We start from the raw sequence: 21,876 nt of genomic DNA, 5'->3' as shown, positions 1-21,876 counted from the left end.
TTGCAGAAAACCATGAAACGTCTAAGGGTTCACCTATTTTTTTATTGCCATTGTAGCAAATTACAAATTTCTGAGGATATTGTGGCTGTTTGTATTAATTCCAACTACTTTTCCAGCCTTTTGTTTCCTGACCCAACTATTTTTAGATGTGTTGCTGCCATCAAATACTAAGTACTAAGCACTAGTACTATGTTTAATTTGTCAATAAAATGTGGACATTATGAGATCTGCAATTTATAGCATTCTACTTCTATTTACATTTATTACCATTTTACACATTGTCCTAACTTTTTAGACCTGGGTTCAGCTGTCTGAAGCCAGTCAGAATTCTCGTCCTCAGTCTGCTTTGCTTTCAGACGCGGTTGACTATCTGTCTTGACTCAACTTAAGCCAAAGAGCAGTGGAATATGGAGCAGTGAGCTTGTCCAGTGTTGGGAATATATGGACTCACTGTCCCTCACCCCGGCTAGCTCAGAGAGATGAGGTGAGGAAGTGTGTCAAGGTTTCAGGTGGGTGTATTTTAGTGCCGAGCGCAGGTCAAGGTTAATGCAACACCACACAGCTTCTGTGCTCTGAAGCCTGGTCATGCTACATTACCCCAGCAAAGTGTGTAGTGAACGTGTGTGTGTGTGTGAGAGAGTGTGAAAGAGAGAGAGAGATAGACGGAGAAAGAGAAAGAGTTATACAGTTACAAATACAGCTTCTGATATAAAAAGAGATCACTTCAGTTTCTGAATCAGTTTCTCTGATTTTGCTATTTATAAGTTTGAATAAAATGAGTAAAATGTTTTATTCTATAAACTACAGACAACATTTCTCCCAAATTCCAAATAAAAATATTGTCATTTAGAGCATTTATTTGCAGAAAAAGAGAAATTTCTGAAATAACAAAAAAAAGATACAGAGCTTTTAGACATGAAATAATGCAAAGAAAAAATACAAGTTCATATTCATAAAAAAAGTTTCTGAAAAAGATCAGAAATCAATGTTTGTTAGAATAACCCTGGTTTTTAATCACAGTTTTCATGCATCTTGGCATCATGTTCTCCTCCACCAGTCTTACACACTGCTTTTGAATAACTTTGTCTTTACTCCTGGTGCAAAAAATCAGCTTGGTTTGTAAGCATCCTTTCCTGAACCATATCTGTGTGGAAAAGCCACCAGAATGCTTAGTCTTTACACTCAGTATGGCAATCTATTTCTTTGACTAGATCTAGACACGCCATTTCGATCATTTTGTTTGAGAACCTCAGACAGTACACAGCAGGATAAGCCAGTAGACTTCGTCTGAGGGCGGGATCTGTACCTTCTGATTCTAAAATAACGAGTTTTGTGCTTCTATCAAGGATAAGCATAAACTAGTGCCTAGCAAACTAGCAAAAAAAAATGTGTGGTAAACACCCAGAAACAGCTTATTATTTGCATAAAAGTGACAGAGCCCTTAATTCTTTGATGCAGAACATGTGTGAAAAATGACCTGCTTTCATTTTCTATGTAACTTCATGTATGGCTAAGTGTTTCTATGATATATCTAGTATATTTAAGGAATAAATTAATTTAGTCTTTCAGAATTTAACGTATTCCTCAGATAACTTGTTTTTGATCATCATACATCCTTTTTTTTAAATATTTTTTCCTTTCTTACATTTTGAATAAAAGCCCTTTTTGTATCACTACCCCTCTAATGCACAATTGGAGTCAAATGACCCACATTTTTTTCCCATGTATCTTTAGAACAAATTTTATTTTCTTTTATTACTTTTTGAAGAAGCAGCATATTTACTATTTCACCACTATGATTAAAAAAAAAACAAGTTAATTGAGGAATAACTTAAATTCTTAATAATTAAATCAATTTATTACAAAGATGACCCATGTTGCGCATCAAAGGGTTAAGCGGCTTATTCTAAAGGTACTAAAACTGGCAAGAATAGAGAATAAAACTTCATGAATATGTTCTGTACAGCCCATAGATTCTCTAGACTCTTTCCCAAGCGCAGGGTCAAACTCAACTGTGATGAAAGCAACCCATTCCAGTCTACGTCTACTACTCCATCCCCTGGCTTTCAGTGAGGCCTGCTGGATCTGAGCCCCGCCAGCATATGACAACCCAAACCCTGAGCTCAGAGCCTGATCTGCTAAAACACCTTGCTTCATTAGGAAACAAAACAACAGCTTTCTGCCCCATTAGCCACGGCTTTAGGAGCTCCAGCACATCAGACGCGGACTCACCTCATCAACGATGCACTGCAATAACTGGAGAGGCTGTGGAGAAAGGGGGTGGGGGGGTGGATGGAGGGGAGGGGGGGGGGGGGAACAAGACGAGAAGATTAGACTGCGTTCAATCTCCTTACAGTGCAAAGAAAATGAAATCGGTAATGCAGCAAAACAGGTAGCAGCCATTCAGATTAATCAAATGCACTCAGACACAGAAAAAGTCATTGGATCCGGAACGCTCTATTATTTCTAATGGCCTCTCATCGGAATGCAGGGGCAGTTAAGTGCCGGTGTATTATTGTATTACTGTATTAACTTTAGAGGCAGGCAGCCAAGCGGCGCGGAAAGAGACGACTATCAAAAAAAGAAAGCAAATAAAGGCGGATTTACCTTCATCTCTCCGACTAACAAAAACAAGACCTCATCATATACTTACCATTAAAGAGCCCTGGTTCTTCTGAATCTGCAGAGATAAAAAAAAGAGAGAGAAAAAAGATCAACGCAAGAATAAACAACACAAGAGACAACACCAAGAACGAAGCAAGGAGGCAATATGTAATTAGCATGTTATAATCACAAGCGTCTCACGACGACACGTTTACGATCACTGAGGGGAAAAAGCCACCAAAAGCCCGGTGGCCATGAGCGGGCACGACGTGTTAACAGCATTTGCATAATGAAAATACACAAGCGCTAATAGCCTGATCCTCATTTAGCAGAGCTATGCTACACTAGCCGACTGCGCTCCGACGCTGCCTGCAGCTTTAACAGGGATACGAGCGCTGGACTGAATAAAGCTGGTGTGTGATGTGCAACTTAAACAGGCAGAAGTGTAAAAAAAAAAAAAAAAAAAAAAAAAAAAAAAAGCACAGATTTTTTTTTTTTTTTTTAGATATGTTTCATACGTTAGATGAAAAAGAGGGCAGGTACTGAGAATGTACTGATTCACAGGATTCCCTGATCTAAACCTGATGAACTGAGATGGTGATTAAAGAAAAGCAGCAACTATTGTTTAGCACCTCCAGGAACTCCTTACTTCAAGACGCTGAGAAAACTATTTCAGGTGACTCTCCCTCATAAAGACACTAAAATCTCACCAAGAGTTTGCAGATCTGTCCTCAAAGAGAAATGTGATACTGTTGGCAATTAAGTTTGGCTGCAGGTCACAAACATGAAGTGCTAGTAGCTCTCCAGCCCAGAGGGTTGTTGAACCCAATTGTAGAACAGTTGATCTCAAAGCAGGTAAACCCAAGAAGAAAGGGAAAATAAAAATAAACGAACACACAGCTCATCATGCGGTATCGAACCCGTGTCGCCAGGGTTGCGGTCCAATACACTAATGCTGCCCCGGCTAGTGAATTGGGACACTGCCGAAAAAAAAAAGCCCTTATAAGGAGATATAGGGAGCCCTAGAACAAGCAGAAAACGAGAACGAGCGGAAACTGAAGTCACGCATGACAGAAAGACAGGGGAGGATTGTAAACAAAAGCTCACCAGAGAAGCATTTTATTTTATAATTTTTTTTTAAACAATTGTTCATTATAGTTCAGACGACCTCACAAGCCAGATGTTTCATGTTGCTGGCCTGATCAAAGACTGCAAGTCTTTGTGATGTATCAAGAGCCACGGAATCCAGGGTAATGTCAGCATACCACCAAGAAGGACCAACCACATCCAACAGGATCAACTGTGGACGCTGTAAGAGGAAGCTGTCTGAAAGGGATGTTCGGGTGCTAACCCGGATTGTATCCAAAAAACATAAAACCACGGCTGAACAAATCATGGCAGAATGTTTCAGTTTTATTGTTCAACCCCTGTACCTAATCCTGATCTTAACAATTGACTAATCTAATTTTTATCGAACACAGTTCATTATTAAGCCCACAGTTGAACAGACGAAAGCTCCTGCAGTAATGAAGTTAAATACTGCAGTACTTCATCAGTAACCCGGAAGATTCAGTAGTAGAGGAATCTGATTACAGTGCAGAGGATGAGCGACTGCGTGATGATATGCTTTTGTCTGATCAGGGTGACTGAGCACCAGCTGCCTGCATCGTTTTCACATGTTCAGCAGTTCAGCTGAAACGGCATTTTTCATCCTAGCGGGAGGCCGGCGCTCTCCTGATCCGGATCAGAACCGCCCCTCCCGCCTTCAGCTGCTTCTGACGAGGCGATACCGCAGGTGATTCACTACTCTGCACTTTATTAAATATCCTGAGACATACAGATCACCATCGCCGTACCGCCATAAATCATTAACCAAACCCTGACACAACTGAAGCTCAGCCTGCAGTACAATTACACAATTACACATACTGCACTACTGCTGCACTTCTGATCCAGAGCTGTGTTTACAATTCACTCTTTTTGATTGGTCTGCACTTTCTGACTTTTTAGTTTGGTAAAAAAAACAATATCAGGTGTAAAAAGTGCCAAAAAAAAAAAAACCACATACTGGACCAAAAGACCAAAAAAAGTGGTGTCTCGGTCTGGAGCTCCTGAACCATAGAAAGACAACCCTAAACATAAACCTCTGATTAGAGGTAAATCTATGATTAGAGTAGCACTGCCGAGGTAAACCTATGATTAGAATTGCTTTGCTGAGGTAAATCTATAATTGAAATAGCACTGCCAAAGTAAACCTATGAGTAGAATAGCACTGCCGAGGTAAATCTATGATTAGAATAGCACTGCCGAGGAAAACCTATGATTAGAATTGCCCTGCAAAGTAAATCTATGATTAGAATAGCACTACTGAGGTAAATTATGATTAGAATAGCATTGCTGAGGTAAGTCTATAATTAGAATAGCACCGCCGAGGTAAACCTATGATTAGAATTGCATTGCCGAGGTAAATCTATGATTAGAATAACACTGCAGAGGAAAACCTATGAATAGAATTGCCCTGCCAAAGTAAATCTATGATTAGAACAGCACTGTTAAGGTAAACATATGATTAGAATAGCACTGCTAAGGTAAATCTATGATTAGAATAGCACTGCTGAGGTAAATTATGATTAGAATAGCATTGCTGAGGTAAGTCTATAATTAGAATAGCACCGCCGAGGTAAACCTATGATTAGAATTGCATTGCCGAGGTAAACCTATAATTAGAATAGCACTGCTAAGAAAAATGTATGACCAAGTTTGCTCTGCTAAGGTAAATGATTTCATATAAATGCAGACGATCTATAATTAGAATAGCACTGCTGAGGTAAATCTATGATTAGAGTAGCACTGCCAACGAAAAAATTATGACTAAGTTTGCTCTTCTGAGGTTAACGATTTCATATGAACGCAGGCCCTTCATCTTAAAATTCAAGATAAATAAAAGGAAAAAAGTCCAGAAATCTATTTCATAGTTTAAATCTAAGTGTAAACAAAAATTAGATCTGATATTTAAAACGTTTGGTCCTTTTTGTTATAATTTTCATAGTCAAACAACTGATAAACAGAGATGAAACAGAGATGATGGAACAGAAATGAGGGGGAACAAATGATCAGACCGGTTTTTATCATTTAAATAAAGCCAGTTAAACGTTTTTCCAGCTGAAATGGATCGAGGGTTGAGAATCGAGGCTTTTGGGGGGAAAAAAGCAATTTTATACAGTACGTCTGGGTGAATATGGAGGGAAAAATGATCCGAAAGAGAAACAGCCGGAGAACACACAAGGCAACAACAAATCAATCAGGGGAAGAAGCGCCGGCGGCTGTATACACATGCCAGCGAGTCTGCAGTCTTCAAAGATTCTCCGAGCGAGCCATCGAGAGACGCCATTAACTCCTGACAAAGAATGCAAATTAATCCCAACATGGGGCGAGACAGAATTAAAGAGTCTTTTATAATCAATGACAAGACAGGATAACATGCAGACACACACACACAGACACACATGAAAACAGAGGTAGTTTAGGCTAGTTTGGGGGCAAAAAAAAAAAAAAAAAAAAATCCACTTTTTGGCCACTCCAACAGAATCTGTAATGTTTATATATATATATATCATCTACCAGACAAGATGGTTTTTTAATTTATCATCTTATCAATAACTTTATTTCTGCACTTTTTCAGCTATCAGACTTACTCTAATTCCTAATTCTCTTTTCTGCTGAAACTAAGACTTAGCCAATCATGTTAAGCTGAGCTAAAGGCTAAAGCTGCTGTTTCCATGTGGGTCAGCCAGACGTCTTCCTGTAGCAGTTTTCTCCAGTTTTCAAGAATCTGAGTTTGAAGGTGTAGGAAACAGTACTCACTACTTTCTGACTTAATCTGTAATTTCTCTAAAGAAAAGACTTCTACTTTAAGTTTTCTCTATTTTTTTTTCTCTATTTTTATTTTTTTACAGCCTACAGTATCTTATTTGCGATATCATTTAATGTTGTAAACACATCATCGTTTACGGTCAAGTTCAGAAGAGAGATTACTTTATCTTATTTATGCTGAAATTAAATCTTGCATACACAATCACACGTGCACACAAACACCTGACTGTACGTTTCCTCTTCTGTTGAGTTGTTGAGTGTGGAATATGGAGCTACACTAGCGTTTATTTCCTCCATTAAAGCTCTCCTCGTGTTCGATGCTAAATTTACTTTCACACAGCACATTATAAGATTCACACTTAATCAAAACTAGCTTTTTATATTTGCGCAAAAACACAGGGTTTTGATCATTAATAACCACAAAAGTGATTGACAGCAGTAATATTAATTAAACACAATTCATATAATTAATATAAAACAGTACTTGTTTTATTTACATTGAAACACTTATTAGAAAGAAAAGATGACTAAAATATAACTATTGGTTACATGTATGCCTAAAATTGCAGTAGTCACGAAAAATATGATTAGAATAACACTGCCGAGCTAAAAGTGGGATTAGAATAAGACTACTGAGGTAAACGTATGCCTACAATTGCACTAATGATTTACATTTATGTCTAGAATAGCACTATTTGGGTACCTGTATGCCTTAAGTTGCACTACTGAGTTACATTTATGACTAGAATAGAACTATTTGATGCTAAAGTTACTTTCACTCAGCACAGTATTAGATTCATGCTTAATCAAAACTACCATTGTATTATTGCGCAAAAACACATGGTTTTAATTATTAATAAGCACAAAATACAATTTTGCCAACCTAACAGTACTTGTTGTATTTACATTTAAACACTCATTATTATTAAAAGCTTAGTCTAAAGAAGAAGGAACGGGAAAATGTGATTAATTACAGAGTTCTGTTGTGATTTATCTGATTATTTTTGTAATCAATTGACAAGAGCGTTTGCATACATAAGGACTGTTTGTGGAAGCAGGTGAGAGAAAGAGAGAGAGAGAGAGAACACAGATGCATGGGATGCTGTAAATGACAGGCCAAGCCTGAGGAAGTGTGAGGTAGTGTGTGTGTGTGTGTGTGTGTGTGTGTGTGTGTGTGATGCCTGTAGGTGAAGAGTCTGCAGCACCATATGGAGCTGCGAAAATTAACATCAAGAGCAAAAACGCAGCGGCAGCAGGAGGTCCTGTCTCTCTCTCTCTATCTCTCTCTCTTTCTCTCTCTCTCTCTCTCTCTCTCTCTCTCTCTCTGTGTTCTTGACCTCTTTCTTCTTTTCTCTAAATAAAATGTAGCGATTTAGAGCAAGACACAGAGAAAGGGAGAAAGGGAGAAATGGAGAAAGAGAGAGAGAGAGAGAGAGAGATAAAGGGGGAAGGGGTATTAGAGAATGAGAGGGAGTAATAAATTAATGGGGTGTAAAATGTGAAGAGCTTTAGTATAGCGCCGTTGGCTCTTTTCACTAAGAGCAGAAAAGTTCTTAAACATTCAATTCCTCCGTTCCTCTAATCACACAGAGGATGGCGTCATCTTATTATAAAGAAAATTAGATTTTTTTTACCATATTACATTGACTAGTATACTAGATAAATGATATGATTTCCAGACAAAGCTAAAGCATGGAGTGTATTACTATTAATAGCAGATCCATTAATACAGGTTATAAACTATATAGAAGGAGTAGTATAGTATACTCAGTTAGAGAAAGTCCGAATAACTAGAAAATAAGGGAAATTTCATTTAAATAAAAGCAGAATTATGAACTTAACACATTAAGATGGGATTGTGGGTGTTATGGAGCTCCATTTAACTCATATTCCATAGAGAAGAAGCTGCATCTGTGATTAAAGGAGCTAAATTTAGAGAAACATCCATCTAAACAAAGGGAAACCATGACAAGAACATCCTATAAAGTTCCTAGCCAGACAAATGTTTTGTGGTTTGTTAGCCAAAAATCTTAGATTTTAACAAGTGTGATTTCTCACTGTTGTCTGTATTCAGCATCACTTATCATCCTTTGTATCAGTTTTATATCTCATTATAAACTAGATGTTTTGCAGATAAAATACACGAGCTTTACAGGACTAGAATAGTAACCTTAGGCTAGGCTAACTAAGTCTTAGCATTTGTTTATTTCCCCAAAGTCTGTCTGCCTTTCTGTGTGAAATCCACTCATAAAAAAAATGTATGACTATATAGGCACTGCTGAAGAAAATTTATGATTAAAATAGCACTGCCGAGGAAATGTATGATTAATTTGCACTGTTGAAGTAAATTTGTGACTAGGATGGCTGTACTGAGGTACATTTTGGATTAGAACAGCACTGCCGAGCTAAATGTGTGATGTGTGACTAAGGTAAACATGTGCCTCAAATTGTACTACTGAGTTACATTTATGACTAGAATAGCACTATTGGGTACATCTATGCTTAAAATTGCAGTAGTAAAGAAAATGTATGATTAGAACAGCACTGCCGAGCTAAATGTGTGATGTGTGACTAAGGTAAACATGTGCCTCAAATTGTACTACTGAGTTACATGTATGGCTAGAATAGAACTATTGGGTACATCTATGCCTAAAATTGCAGTAGTAAGGTAAATGTATGATTAGAAGAACACTGCCGAGGTAAATGTGTGACTACAATATTACAGTTGAAGTAAATTCATTTTGCTGGGGTGAAGTTATGACTAAAATAGCACTGCTGAGGTACATTTATGACTAAAAAAGCACTACTGAGGTAAATGTATAACTAAATTAAAATTTTAAGGTAAATGTGTGACTAGAATAGCACTGCTGAACACAATTCATGATTAGAGTAGTAGCACTGCTAAGGTAATGTTAAGACTAATACTGCCATAAAAAGTAAATTTATGATTAGAATGAGTAGAACTGCTCATGTAAAGTTACGGTATGGCTAAAAAAGCACTGCTAAGGTAACTGTCTGACTAGAGTAGCACTTCTACCATATCAACCCCTTAGCAACCAGTAGCAATCCTTCAGAAACACCATAGCAACTACTAAGCAATACCATACAAACCACTTGAAATACCACAGCAACCAACCACAGATACCATAGAAACCACGTAGCAACACATTAGCAACACCATACCAACCACCTCAGATATCACAATAGCAACCACATAGCAATACCACAGCAACCAGCCACGGATTTCATTGCAACATCTAAACAAAGCAACCACCTAGAAACACCTTAGCAACCACCCAGACACCACCTAGCAACACCATAGCTACCACTTAGCAATAGCGCAGCAACCAACCACGGATAGCATAACACCATAGCATCTGCTTAGTAACACACTATAGCACACAGCACAGTTGCCACTTAGCAACATGCAATAGCAACCATTTAGCAATACTACAGCAAACAACTATGGATACCATAGCAATGTTTTATCAACTACCTAGCAACACCTTAGCAATTACCTAGCAACCACCCAGATACCACTTATCAACACCATAGCAACTATTTAGCAATACAACAACCAACCACCGATGCCATAGCAAGACTATAGCAACCACCTAACAACATGGGTTGTTAGCAACAACCACCACAGCAATTGACCACAGATATCATAGCCATATCTTAGCAACCACCTAGCAACCACCCAGATACCACTTAGCAACACCAGAGCAACCACTTAACACCATGGCAACCACATAGCGACACAACAGCAATCAACCACAGATACCATAGATATCTCTTAGCAACCACCCAGATACCACTTAGCAACACACTCTAGCAACCCCTTAGCAATTCTACAGCAACTAACTATTGATACCGTAGCCATATCTTAGCAAACACCTAGCAACATCTTAGCAACCACCTAGCAACACCTTAGCAACAACCCAGATACCACTTACAAACACCATAGCAACCATTTATCAAGATCATACCATGCCCTGGGATATCCTAATGATCATTGTGAAGCCAAAAGGTGAAATTCTGCACTTAAAAATTATAATAAATCATTTAATATTAATCATGTCAGTATAATAAAATACAATAAAAAAACAATAAGCGGTACAATCCAGTTATTGATGTATTGTGCTGCATATACTGTATATTCACCCTGATCTAAAACACACCAGAGACGACTGGGTGTGTGTTGATGGTTTGTGATACAAAAGGGCAACTAATACCCGGCTATTGTGTGTGTGTGTGTGTGTGTGTGTGTGTGTGCATGCATTACTTTACGTAATAGCACTCGCTCTATTAACATGACAATAGACCGTCCTGGGAGAGATGAGCAAAACACTTACAAATGAGATATGCCTCGGGCTATCAGCTCACACACATTGTGTTTGTGTGTGTGTTTGTGTGTGTGTGTGTGTGTGTGTGCGTGTATACACAAAGATTTGTGCAGAACTACCATTGATGGTAATACATAAACACAAATACTACATTCATAATCTCACATTTGGCTCTGTTGACATTTCCAGCAGCTATGCCAGCTTATGAACGCTTATAAACAATATAAATAAATACATTGGTAACACTTTCTATGAATGTCATCTCTATAAGACTCTATAAACATACTCACATATAAACACATTATAATGCATTCATAAGGCATTATAAACATGGCTATATTTTTATAAAAATGTATAAAATTCATCATAGCCATGTTTATTATGCCTTATAAATACATTATAATGTGTTACTCTTCCACTTCACAATTATGTGCTATTTTCTGTTAGTCGATCACCTAAAAGCTCAATAAAATACATTTAAGTGTGTGGTTGTAGGGTGACAAAATGTGAAATGTCTATGAATGTCATCTTTATAAGATGCTATAAACATACTCATAACACTTTATAATGCATTCATAATTTACAAGGCATTATAAACATGGCTACACATATTTATAAACATGTATAATTAATCATAGCCATGTTTATTAGTATGCATAATGAACTGTGATTATAATGCACTACACTATTAACGATAGACATATACCATATAGCACAGCTTATAATGTATTATGATCACAAGTCATAATGCTTAATAAACATGGCTATAATGGGTTATGCATTTTTATAAATATTTAAAGCCATGTTTATAATGCCTTATGAATGCATTATAATTATGTTATGTTATGAATGTGGTTATAGAGTCTTATAGAGGGGACATTCATAGAAAGTGTTACCAATACGTTTAATAATGGTTATACATAAATAACCCCGTCCACCAGCACTCAAGGTCCTGGCACTGAAAGCAGCTCCTTCCTTCCAGTTTTCCATGAGCTGGCCTGAGTGGCTGCTTCAGTTTAATATGCTAATTAACCCAACAAGCATGCTGGGAGTAATTTATTGAGCATTAGTCAACATTTCCCTCATTAAAGAGCCCCTGCACACTTCCAGAGGGGCTTCCAGAGCACGAGACACACTCTGAGTGTGTCTAACTACACACTATATACTACAGACAGACAGACAGACAGACAGAGAAAAGCACTAAATCATAAATTATAAGTTATAAATATTACATTAATAGATTAATAAGGACGGATGCCACGAATCGGCAAACAGAACAAATGTATAAATAGAATTAAATGTCCCTGTCAAAACATATAGTTTATTACTCAAACAAGGGCTGCAAACGGGCAAGAACTTGGCGATATAATGCGTATCACAATACAGGGATTACGATTTAATTCATTGAATTAACTCTATTATTAACTCCAGTTGCAATAATGACAAACGACTGCGCTGTCCAATAATTTTATGCTGTATCCCTGTGAATTCAAGAATAAGGATTTAAGAAACTGCATGATTTCAGAAATGTAATGTCTTCCATCTGGCACCCAGTATCATGCCTCACTCCCACTCCCGCAATTTACACCACCTTACCATAAGGGCACTTTTGAGGACAACTGTCCTCAACTTCACTCACAAGATAACACCTCAAAACTTATACAAGTGTGGGTGGTGCTGAATAAAACTTCATGATCAATTTAAACTATGTCAAGTTCATAGTGGCAGTACAACATAGGAAAAAGTGATTAACAGAGGTCAGAAAAATGCTATTTTTTATTAAGGCTTACTTATAACCTATTATTTATCATAAAAATAAAATAAAATTCACAGAATACAGACTATTTCAGTTCATCATTTAGAGATTGATTGACAATGACAACATTACTGAATCAGTTTCTCTGATTTTACTATTTATAAGTATATATTAAAAAAAAAATTAACATTGTTGTTTTATTCTATAAACTACAGACAACATTTCTCCCAAATTCCAAATAAAAATATTGTCATTTAGAGCATTTATTTGCAGAAAATGAGAAATGACTGAAATAACAAAAAAGATGCAGAGCTTTCAGACCTCAAATAATGCAAAGAAAACCCTGTTTTTTAATCACAGTTTTCATGAATCTTGGCCTGTTCTCCTCCACCAGTCTTACTCACTGCTTTTGGATAACTTTATGCTACTCACTTCTGGTGCAAAAATTCAAGCAGTTCAGTTTAGTTTGATGGCTTGTGATCATCCATCTTCCTCTTGATTATATTCCAGAGGTTTTCAATTTGGTAAAATCAAAGAAACTCATCGTTTTTTTGGTCTCTTATTTTTTTTCAGAGCTGTATATATATATATATATATATATATATATATATATATATATATATATATATATATATATATATATATATATATGAAAATCTATTATATTGTAAATCTAATGTCATGAAAACATTTAGATGGAGGCTTTAGATAAGTGTATATGTTCTCAGCAGTGTATATCATGTAACTTTTGTTTTATAAGCATTTTAAATTGTGTAAAGTAACTAAACTATTAAACTAAACTAGATTAAATCATTTCTATATTTAATCATTAATAATTGTGCCTCAGTAATCACCTGCACAAGCTCCCATTTAACTCACCTCACCCTTAACCCAACAAAAACAACACAAACACACCCCAACAACAAAGTGAGTAATGCACTTCCTAAGAGCATCGAAGAGCATCTCTGATTGGAGCAGGATCGTAATCCAGGGCTGGATCCAGGTTCTCAGAAGGAGTTAATCCTGGGGTGAAATCTGATTACAGGGATTCATGGGATTGAGGAGCGCTCTGAGTTAGCAGGATTACAGAAGGGTAAATAGGCTGTAGATGAGCAACGTGATCTCAAACACAGGGAAGGTAATTACTGACACACAGAGACAGATCACGGGAGATTACGGGGTTACCGGGACTATAAGTGTACGATGAATTCTGTGAGTTTACGGAGCTTTAGAACGAGGATTTAGAACAGTAGTGCAGAATTAGAGACGGACTCACCTGGGGATAGGGGAAATGACCAAGAGCCAGCTAGAAGAGACACAAAAAATAACAAGGAGTTAGAAATGCACACAGCTAATTCTGATTAGTTAAACTTTTATACTAGTGCATCTCAAAAAAATATCATCATTAAAAAGTTACTTTATTACAGTAACTCTATATTATATAGATATATTACACACAGAGTGATCTATTTTAAGCATTTATTTTTTTAATTGTTGATGATTATGACTTACAGCCAATAGAAACCCTAAAATTAGAGTCTCAGGAAATTAGAATATTATATATAAGACCAATTGGTACTTTTGGCAGTGTGGGCAGTGTGCCAAGTCCTGCTGGAAAATGAAATACGCATCTCCATAAAAGTTAGGAGAGTCATGTCATCTGCTGCTGTTGATCCACTGTGTTTTATTATCAAGTCTAAAGTCAGTGCAGTTTTGTTTTCCCGCAAAATCTTACAGCACTTCATGCTTCCCTCTGCTACTGACAACTTTTATGAAGATACGATGGAGGGATTTCATTTTCCAGCAGGACTTGGGCACACTGCCCACACTGACAAAAATCCATGTCTAGATTACTTATATTGTAACTGAGTAACTTGCTCTTATGACCTGAAACACTGGGGCAATACTACACACTAATGGTGAGGTAGGGTTTTTAAATAAAAAATGATGACAGGGCTGAATAGTAAAAAAAAAAAACTTGTTTTACTGTCTCATCAGTTCAATTTAGGTAATATTTACTTAAAATACAGGGTAAAGTCTAGACAAACAAAGTGCAAATTGTTTCTGTAAATGATCAATTATCGAATTATGGATAATTAGGTTAAATGGCTAATTGAAAAATTGATCTTTCAGATTAAGCAATAAAAAAATACATTTGGTGATATGGCCCTATTTATATTAACTAAGTAATTTGCTCTTATGACCTGCAACACTATGGTAGGGTAGCCATGGGGGAATACTACACACTAATGGTGAGGTAGGGTTGCAATAATAAATGATGACATTTGTGCAATGTAGGTAATATTTACTCAAAATATAGAGGAAAATCTACACAAACAAAGTGCAAATTGTTCCTGCAAATGATTGATGATCCAAGTATGGATCCCTTGACGCAAATTGCGTCAAAAATCGTGACTTGTTTATAGAGCTTCATTGCTCATAATTGCGTCAACACACCAACATGATTCACACATTGTGACAAACAGGGAACCCTATTGTTTCTAAAAACAGCACTGATACACCTAAAGAATAGGCTTGCCTTTATATTTTCATGCTTTATTCTTTCATTATAAGCAGCTGATAGTAAATATTCAGTGTGCTAAACTTTCATTGGGTAGGAATATTGGCCATAGTGGCCAACTCTTAGAGTGCTATGACTTAAGAGTCAAAGTCTTAGCAATCTGCATCATAAAAAAATAAATCCGCCTGGTGCTGCTCTGTGTATTCTGTCACAGTAATAAACCATGTAATGGTTGTAACTATCATCAAAATCCTTATTATTTTAACTAATAAACACTCTAATCTAATTATTACTGAAATTTTATATAATTATATAATAATATTACTGATTTGAAGTCTGTGCATTCAAAAAAAGTCATCAATTCCATAAAGATTTACACCTTTTGGAAGCATTTACATTTGAAATGATGGCGTTTTTGAGCAGCTCAATGTCTATTAGTATAAAGAAAATTAATAGCATGTGGTTGTCATGAAAAGGGAAAAGGGAACTGACAAAAACTGAGAAAAGAAACACACCAAAATAGGCTGGTGTTCAAAGGGTTAAGCAGTAAGAAATTAAATTATCGTACAATTTCAAGTCTATCCATTACTGAAGCACCTTTCCTAAAGAGCAGCAGCTTTATCCTCATTTCACCCGGCAGCTTGTGTCTCTTCAGCAGGTGTGTTTAAATGAGCGAAGGCTTAATCTGCTGCTGACTGAGAAGCTGACTGAGGCATGTGCTGGATTAAGACCAGGGCTTTAGGACAAACTGCAGAGCTGTAGAGCCACAGAGCTGAACACTCGAACGCGAGCCGCTCAAAGAGCGACAGCCATTCGTTAATTCCCACCCTCGACCTCCCGCTGAGAGAGAACGAGGGACAGAAAGAAGAAGAAGAGAGGAAGAAGAGATCAAAAAGTCTGATTTTAAAATATTTTAAAAGATTGCCCGCAGCATGTGGCGGCACAGCAGCGTCAGTCTACACGACTGCTTTCATCTTAGTTAAATGTTCTTAAGTGTAACCAGATTATTCGCACACTTAATCTCTGACCCAGGTTAGGAGGTGGACCTGCTGGATGCTTTTAGAAGATTAATCTTCTAGTTACACTGTGAAGTTCATTGGCCAACCTGCTCCACGCCGCCCCGAGGCTCTGTTCATCATCACCATCATCACAATCATCATCAAAAAGTCACATCAATAATATTTTCTGAAACTCTGAATCAATGACTATTATAACTGTTAAGATATTCAACAGTATTGGCAGAAAAACACACGGCGGCCATTTGTCACAGCCACTGAGAGCTGCTGACAATAACAAATTAGAAATCAATAGAGCTGATGTGAATTACTAGCACGGCAAATTTAGTACAAAGACTTAAACGTCGATTCAGAACGCTTCCTGTTTTTCATTTTATTACACAAACCTGAACACAGTGTTACACAAATATTGTTAAAAATCACATTTTTAAGTCATCCAGACTATAAAGGAACACATAAGGAATCAAGTAGTAACTTAAAAGTGTCAAACAAACCAAGATACTCTGTGTCTTTCCTGGGGAGGTGCTGATGAGTGCCAGTTTCATCGTTAAAATGTTTTTGACGGTCTTTGCGATGAATGCACTTGAGGATACTTTAATAATTCTTGATATTCAGTTTTAGACTGACCTTCATTTCTTAAAGTATTTTTTTGTCTTTACTTCTCATAATCTGGATTAGAGCTTTACTCAACTAGAGTTATTCACTGTATATCTGTAACTCTACCTCTTCACTACTTTACAACTGATGCTCTCAAACACTTTATTAAGAGACAAGAAATTCAAGTAATTATATATACACATACAGACCATATAAAAATGATGAGTTTCTTTGATTTTACTAAATTGAAAACCTCTGGAATATAATCAAGAGGAAGATGGATGATCACAAGCCATCAAACCAAACTGAACTACTTACATTTTTGCACCAGGAGTAAAGGCCTAAAGTTATCCAAAAGCAGTGTGTAAGACTGGTGGAGGAGAATGCCAAGATGCATGAAAACTGTTTTTTTAAAAAACAGGGTTATTCCACCAAATACTAAATAACAATATTTTACTAAATTACAATATTTCTATTTGGAATTTGGGAGAAATGTTGTTTGTAGTTTATAGATTAAAACAACAATGTTCATTTTAATCAAACATAAACCTATAAATAGCAAAACCAGAGAAACTGATTCAGAAATTAAAGTGGTCTCTTATTTTTTCCAGAGCTGTTTATGTTGTTTATAACACTGAAGGTATGTCCAAATACTCTTATAACAATAACAATTTGTGACAGAGGAACCACTTTTGGTCCAAAAAGAAGCTTTCTTTTAAAAGAAATGTGTATATAATGATTTTAGGAAGCCAATTCATATATATTTTTTTTTTACCAATTAAAAAGCTATTTTACAACAGTGATCCCTGTGGCATCATTTAAAGAGTGTACAGTAAGGCTTAGCTGTAGTGTTGAAGGTGAAAAAGAGACAAAAGAAAGTGTCAAGGCATAGAAGGTAAAAGAAGACAATGGGGAAAGAGAGTGTGTGTGTGCACTGTGTGTCTGTGTGTGTCTGTGTGTGTGTGTGTGTGTGAGAGAGAGAGAGAGAGAGAGAAAGACAGTGGGAGATTGCGAGTGTGATCCATGCATAGCTGTAGGCCAACATCTGTTTGGACAGGCTGCCTGCAGGGACTATTAATACCTCTAGCCTAACACACACACACACACACACACACACACATACACACACACAATGTGTGTATACACATATATATATATATACATACATATATATATATATATATATATATATATATATATATATATATATATATATATATATATATATATAGTGTAGTACAGTATTAATGGGTTGTTTGGTCCCTGTATTCAAGTCTCTTTAAGTCATTTTGAGGACGGGTAGCCAAGGCTGCAGTGTGTATTATTGAATAATGATTATCAGAACAGAACAGAATAGACTTTTCTGAACTTTACCTCCATAAAAGAGATTCCAACACTCCATACATCTGAGTGAATACCGTACTGCTCCCCAGATATCCGCTCCGGCTGAAAAACACACAAATCATAATTATATACAGCACCAGTTCCAGTTTAGGCGCCTTAAATTCAGTGTTCTTCCATTATTTTAAAATGTTATCCAAACTATGAAGAAAAAACATTATTTATTATTTAGTAAACCAACAACAAACAGAAGTGTCCTGCTTACCGCCATATATGCGTTGGTTCCAACGTAGGTTTTGGCGATGGAGTTCACCAGCTGCAGAAAAAGAAGAACAGAAAGTTAAAACATTTTTCATTTTCCAATTTCTGAATTTTCCTAACTATCAAAATGCATGGCTCTTTAAAAGGTTTGCCCTTATATTTTTATTAAACATTTAATTTCCCCATTTTTCAACCCAATTTAGCTAGGACAATTGTGCCACCCGTTCAGCTGCTACTCTGTACTCTGTACTGCTGTATATCCCTCATCACTAGTGATGCCTCAACACAAGGAGGGCGTAGACTAGCACACGCCTCCTTCTCCGATACATGTAAAGCCAAGTAGTAGCATCACAGCGCTAAAGCTCAGAGAAAAGAGCAGCGACTCGGTTCTGATATGTCAGCTCACAGATGCAGCCTTGTGCTGATCCACATCACCCTAGGAGGAAAAAGAGCCATCTACCCACCCAAAGAGAGCAAAACCAATTGTGCTCTCTCAGGGCTCCAGCAGCTGATGGCAAGGTACATAACTGGGATTCACACCAGCGACCTACCGACCATAATGGCATAATGGCAAAATTGGACTCATCAGAGAAGATGACCTTACTCCAGACCTCCTTATGGTCTTTTGCACATGAACTTCAGCCTGCCTCTTCTTTACTTCTAACTGATTAAAAGTTTTTTGTCTAGCTACACGACTTATTTCTTGCCTGTAGAAGCCTTCAGTTTCCAACTTTTTTTTTTCTGTGCACTTCACTTCAGCTGCCTTTTGCCATTCTTTTTGTAGGTCACTTGATGTCACCCAGCGGGTGCTGACTGACATTTAAAGAGGTTGACGGTCAATCTCCAGACCTGAACTCCATTGACAACCGTTGGAATGTAACCAAGAGAAAAACACAAAGCTGAACTGCTTGAAGTTTTGTGCAGCAGGAGTGGCATACGATCAACAAAAAGCAGTGTGTAAGATTGGTGGAGGAGAACAGGCCAAGTTTATTTTTTATTAACATTAAAAATAAAACTTCAGTATTAGTCTAATCTCTCTAAATTAATATAAACTTTGCATTTTTTGCATTATTTAAGGTCTAAGAGCACTGCTTCTTTTTTTTGGACCACTTTGACGCTCTCATTTTCTGCAAATAAATGCTCTAAAAAACAATATTTTTATTTTGGAATATTTTTGGAGATGTTGTCAGTAGTTTATAGAATAAAAACACGTTTATGTTATTCAAATATTTACCTGTAAATAGTAAAATCAGAGAAACTGATCTGAAGTTTTAAATTCTCTAAATTTTGTCCGGATCTGTATGTATAAAAATGAAGGCTCAGAATCAGCAGATGCAGGACCTTCACTCTGCAGCCGCCGCTTTAGTTCTGAGCTGAATGTGTGTGTGTGTGTGCGCTGTAGCTCAGAGCTGATGGATAATGGAGTGCACGGTCACATTCACTGATGTAGCGCGGAGCAGCGCTGTGTGTTTGGACGTATTGAGAGTGAGGATACAGATGAGGGAGGAGTGTGTGACCCCGGGTGACCCCGGCTCTTAGCTGTGGGGAGAGATGGCTTTCCAGGGACTCGGAGACGAGCGTAAATCTACTGACACGGCACGGAGTGTTATTTTAGAGTGTTATTGAAATGTCTGCCTGGTGTAATTTTAGTCTCTCTCTCTCTCTCTCAATCACTGCCTCCCTCACTCCCTCTCTCTCTCTATCGCTCTCTCTCTCTCTCTCAGGAGATCCTGCGGAAAGTGAGCAGAAGACAGGACACAATGGCACATGCCATCAATGACAGGGCAAACATAATGAGCGCTCCCCTATGGCCTGACGCCTGGATGTGTGTGGATGTGTTAACTATGCAGTGGGCAGGGGAAACCATAGCACATAAAGACACAGGGTACACACACACATACACACGTATTATGGGTCAGACACACACACACAGCACCTCCGAGGACAGGATGATGAATAATAATTAAAAAGAGAAGCGTATGGAGTGACAGGCTTTCATTGTTAGACTCCTGTGAGTATTGGAGATGGAGAAGATGACGCCGATTCTTTGGGCATGAGCTATTGTTACCACACACACACTCTTTACACACACACACACACACACACTCCACACACACACTCCACACACACATGCATGTAAGCACTCAATCACACTCATACAAATTAAAGATCCACAGAAGATCCCCCTTCTGCATCTCACTCCCTCCCAAAACCCTGAACCCCCCAACTGTCTCAGCTTAAAAATATATAATATATATATATATATATATATATATATATATATATATATATATAAATGTATATATAAATTAAACAAATAAATGAATAAATAATAAAGTATTACTGTCAGTAGTGCAATTCTTATCCTAAATTTACCTCAGAAGTGCTATTTAAATCATAGATTTACCCCAGCAGTGTTATTCTTTATTCTAGTCACATATTTAGGCTAGAAATCAACCTCGGTAATGTAATTCTTATCATAAAAGCACTTAAGCAAAGCAATTTTTGTCACAAATTACCCCAGCATTGCTACTTAAGTTACGTGTGAATGAAACTTTCACAGAGAAACATGCTAAATTTGCACAGCTAAAGTTACTATGCTAATCCTGTACAGCTCATATCCTTCAGCTGGAAAAGAGATAGATTTTGAAGATGTAGTAAATGGATAATGAGTGCGATATGTGATGCTGAGCACTATATTTCATGTAATGTATGTGAATAAAGCAGAAAAATGAAGCAGAGAAGCTCCGATTAGAATTAAAATGAATTATTTGGACTTTTTACCTATTTAGCCATTTTTGGACGAATATTTGCCAAATTTTCAGTGCATCCCCATTACAAATGCACATGCAGTGTGACAGGTTGGCGTGGTAATTAGAGAGCACTGAGGGGGATGTGATGGAGTGATTGAGAGGGGCTTGGGGAATGAAGATCAAACTCCCAGAGGAGGAGCAGAAGAATGACAGGCAAACTAGAGCAGAGAATGGAGAGATCAAGCCTGATAGGACAATGCATTTCTGATTAGTGTGTGCAAATAGGCTTTCTCTGACAGCACACACACACACACACACACACACACACAAACACACACACACAGCGTACAACGTACTTGAGTGCTGACTCCAAAGTCACAGAGTTTGACCTGGCCTCGGGTGTTCACCAGCATGTTGGAGGGCTTCACATCTGCACAAAAAAAAATACAATGCAGTTAATTCTATACAAATATATGAGCTGGGTGGGGATATGGTACAAATACACAAACTATACTAAATATCCAAACTAATTCCTAATCTGATACGACTAATACAGTTATAGCACAATATTATGACCACCTAATTGTTTCCTGTCAGCTCCACTGATCCTATAGTTCAGGGGTTCTCAACTGGTCTCAGCCCGGGACCCACATTTTCTCATGGTCATTAAGTCGCGACCCACTTTGTATAATGCAAACCAACAAATTTATTTTTGAAAAGTGAACTTCAAAAATATGTAAACATACATATGCATTCAAAGTGAATTTAAAAGTAATAAAAACGTGCGGTACCATGCAAACTGTATGTA

At 37.3% G+C, this 21,876-nt stretch overlaps 1 protein-coding gene across 2 annotated transcripts in view; it reads right to left on the bottom strand.

Annotated features, from left to right (window-relative positions):
• Positions 1 to 21,876, bottom strand: part of map2k5 (mitogen-activated protein kinase kinase 5) — a 92,572-nt gene that overhangs the window by 25,427 nt on the left and 45,269 nt on the right. For both annotated transcript variants that reach the window (XM_049470984.1, XM_049470985.1), the window contains exons 14-19: positions 21,425 to 21,498; positions 18,320 to 18,370; positions 18,088 to 18,159; positions 13,856 to 13,885; positions 2,654 to 2,680; positions 2,233 to 2,265 (exon numbers count right to left, since the gene is read on the bottom strand). In XM_049470984.1, the coding sequence (XP_049326941.1) occupies positions 2,233 to 2,265; positions 2,654 to 2,680; positions 13,856 to 13,885; positions 18,088 to 18,159; positions 18,320 to 18,370; positions 21,425 to 21,498 (287 nt within the window). The remainder of the gene's footprint in view (positions 1 to 2,232; positions 2,266 to 2,653; positions 2,681 to 13,855; positions 13,886 to 18,087; positions 18,160 to 18,319; positions 18,371 to 21,424; positions 21,499 to 21,876) is intronic.

The sequence above is a fragment of the Astyanax mexicanus genome, chromosome 23 (genome assembly GCF_023375975.1).
Source record: "Astyanax mexicanus isolate ESR-SI-001 chromosome 23, AstMex3_surface, whole genome shotgun sequence".
NCBI classification, from domain to species: Eukaryota; Metazoa; Chordata; class Actinopteri; order Characiformes; family Acestrorhamphidae; genus Astyanax; species Astyanax mexicanus.
Note: the sequence above shows the minus strand (reverse complement) of the source record. Positions and strands in the feature narration are given on the sequence as shown.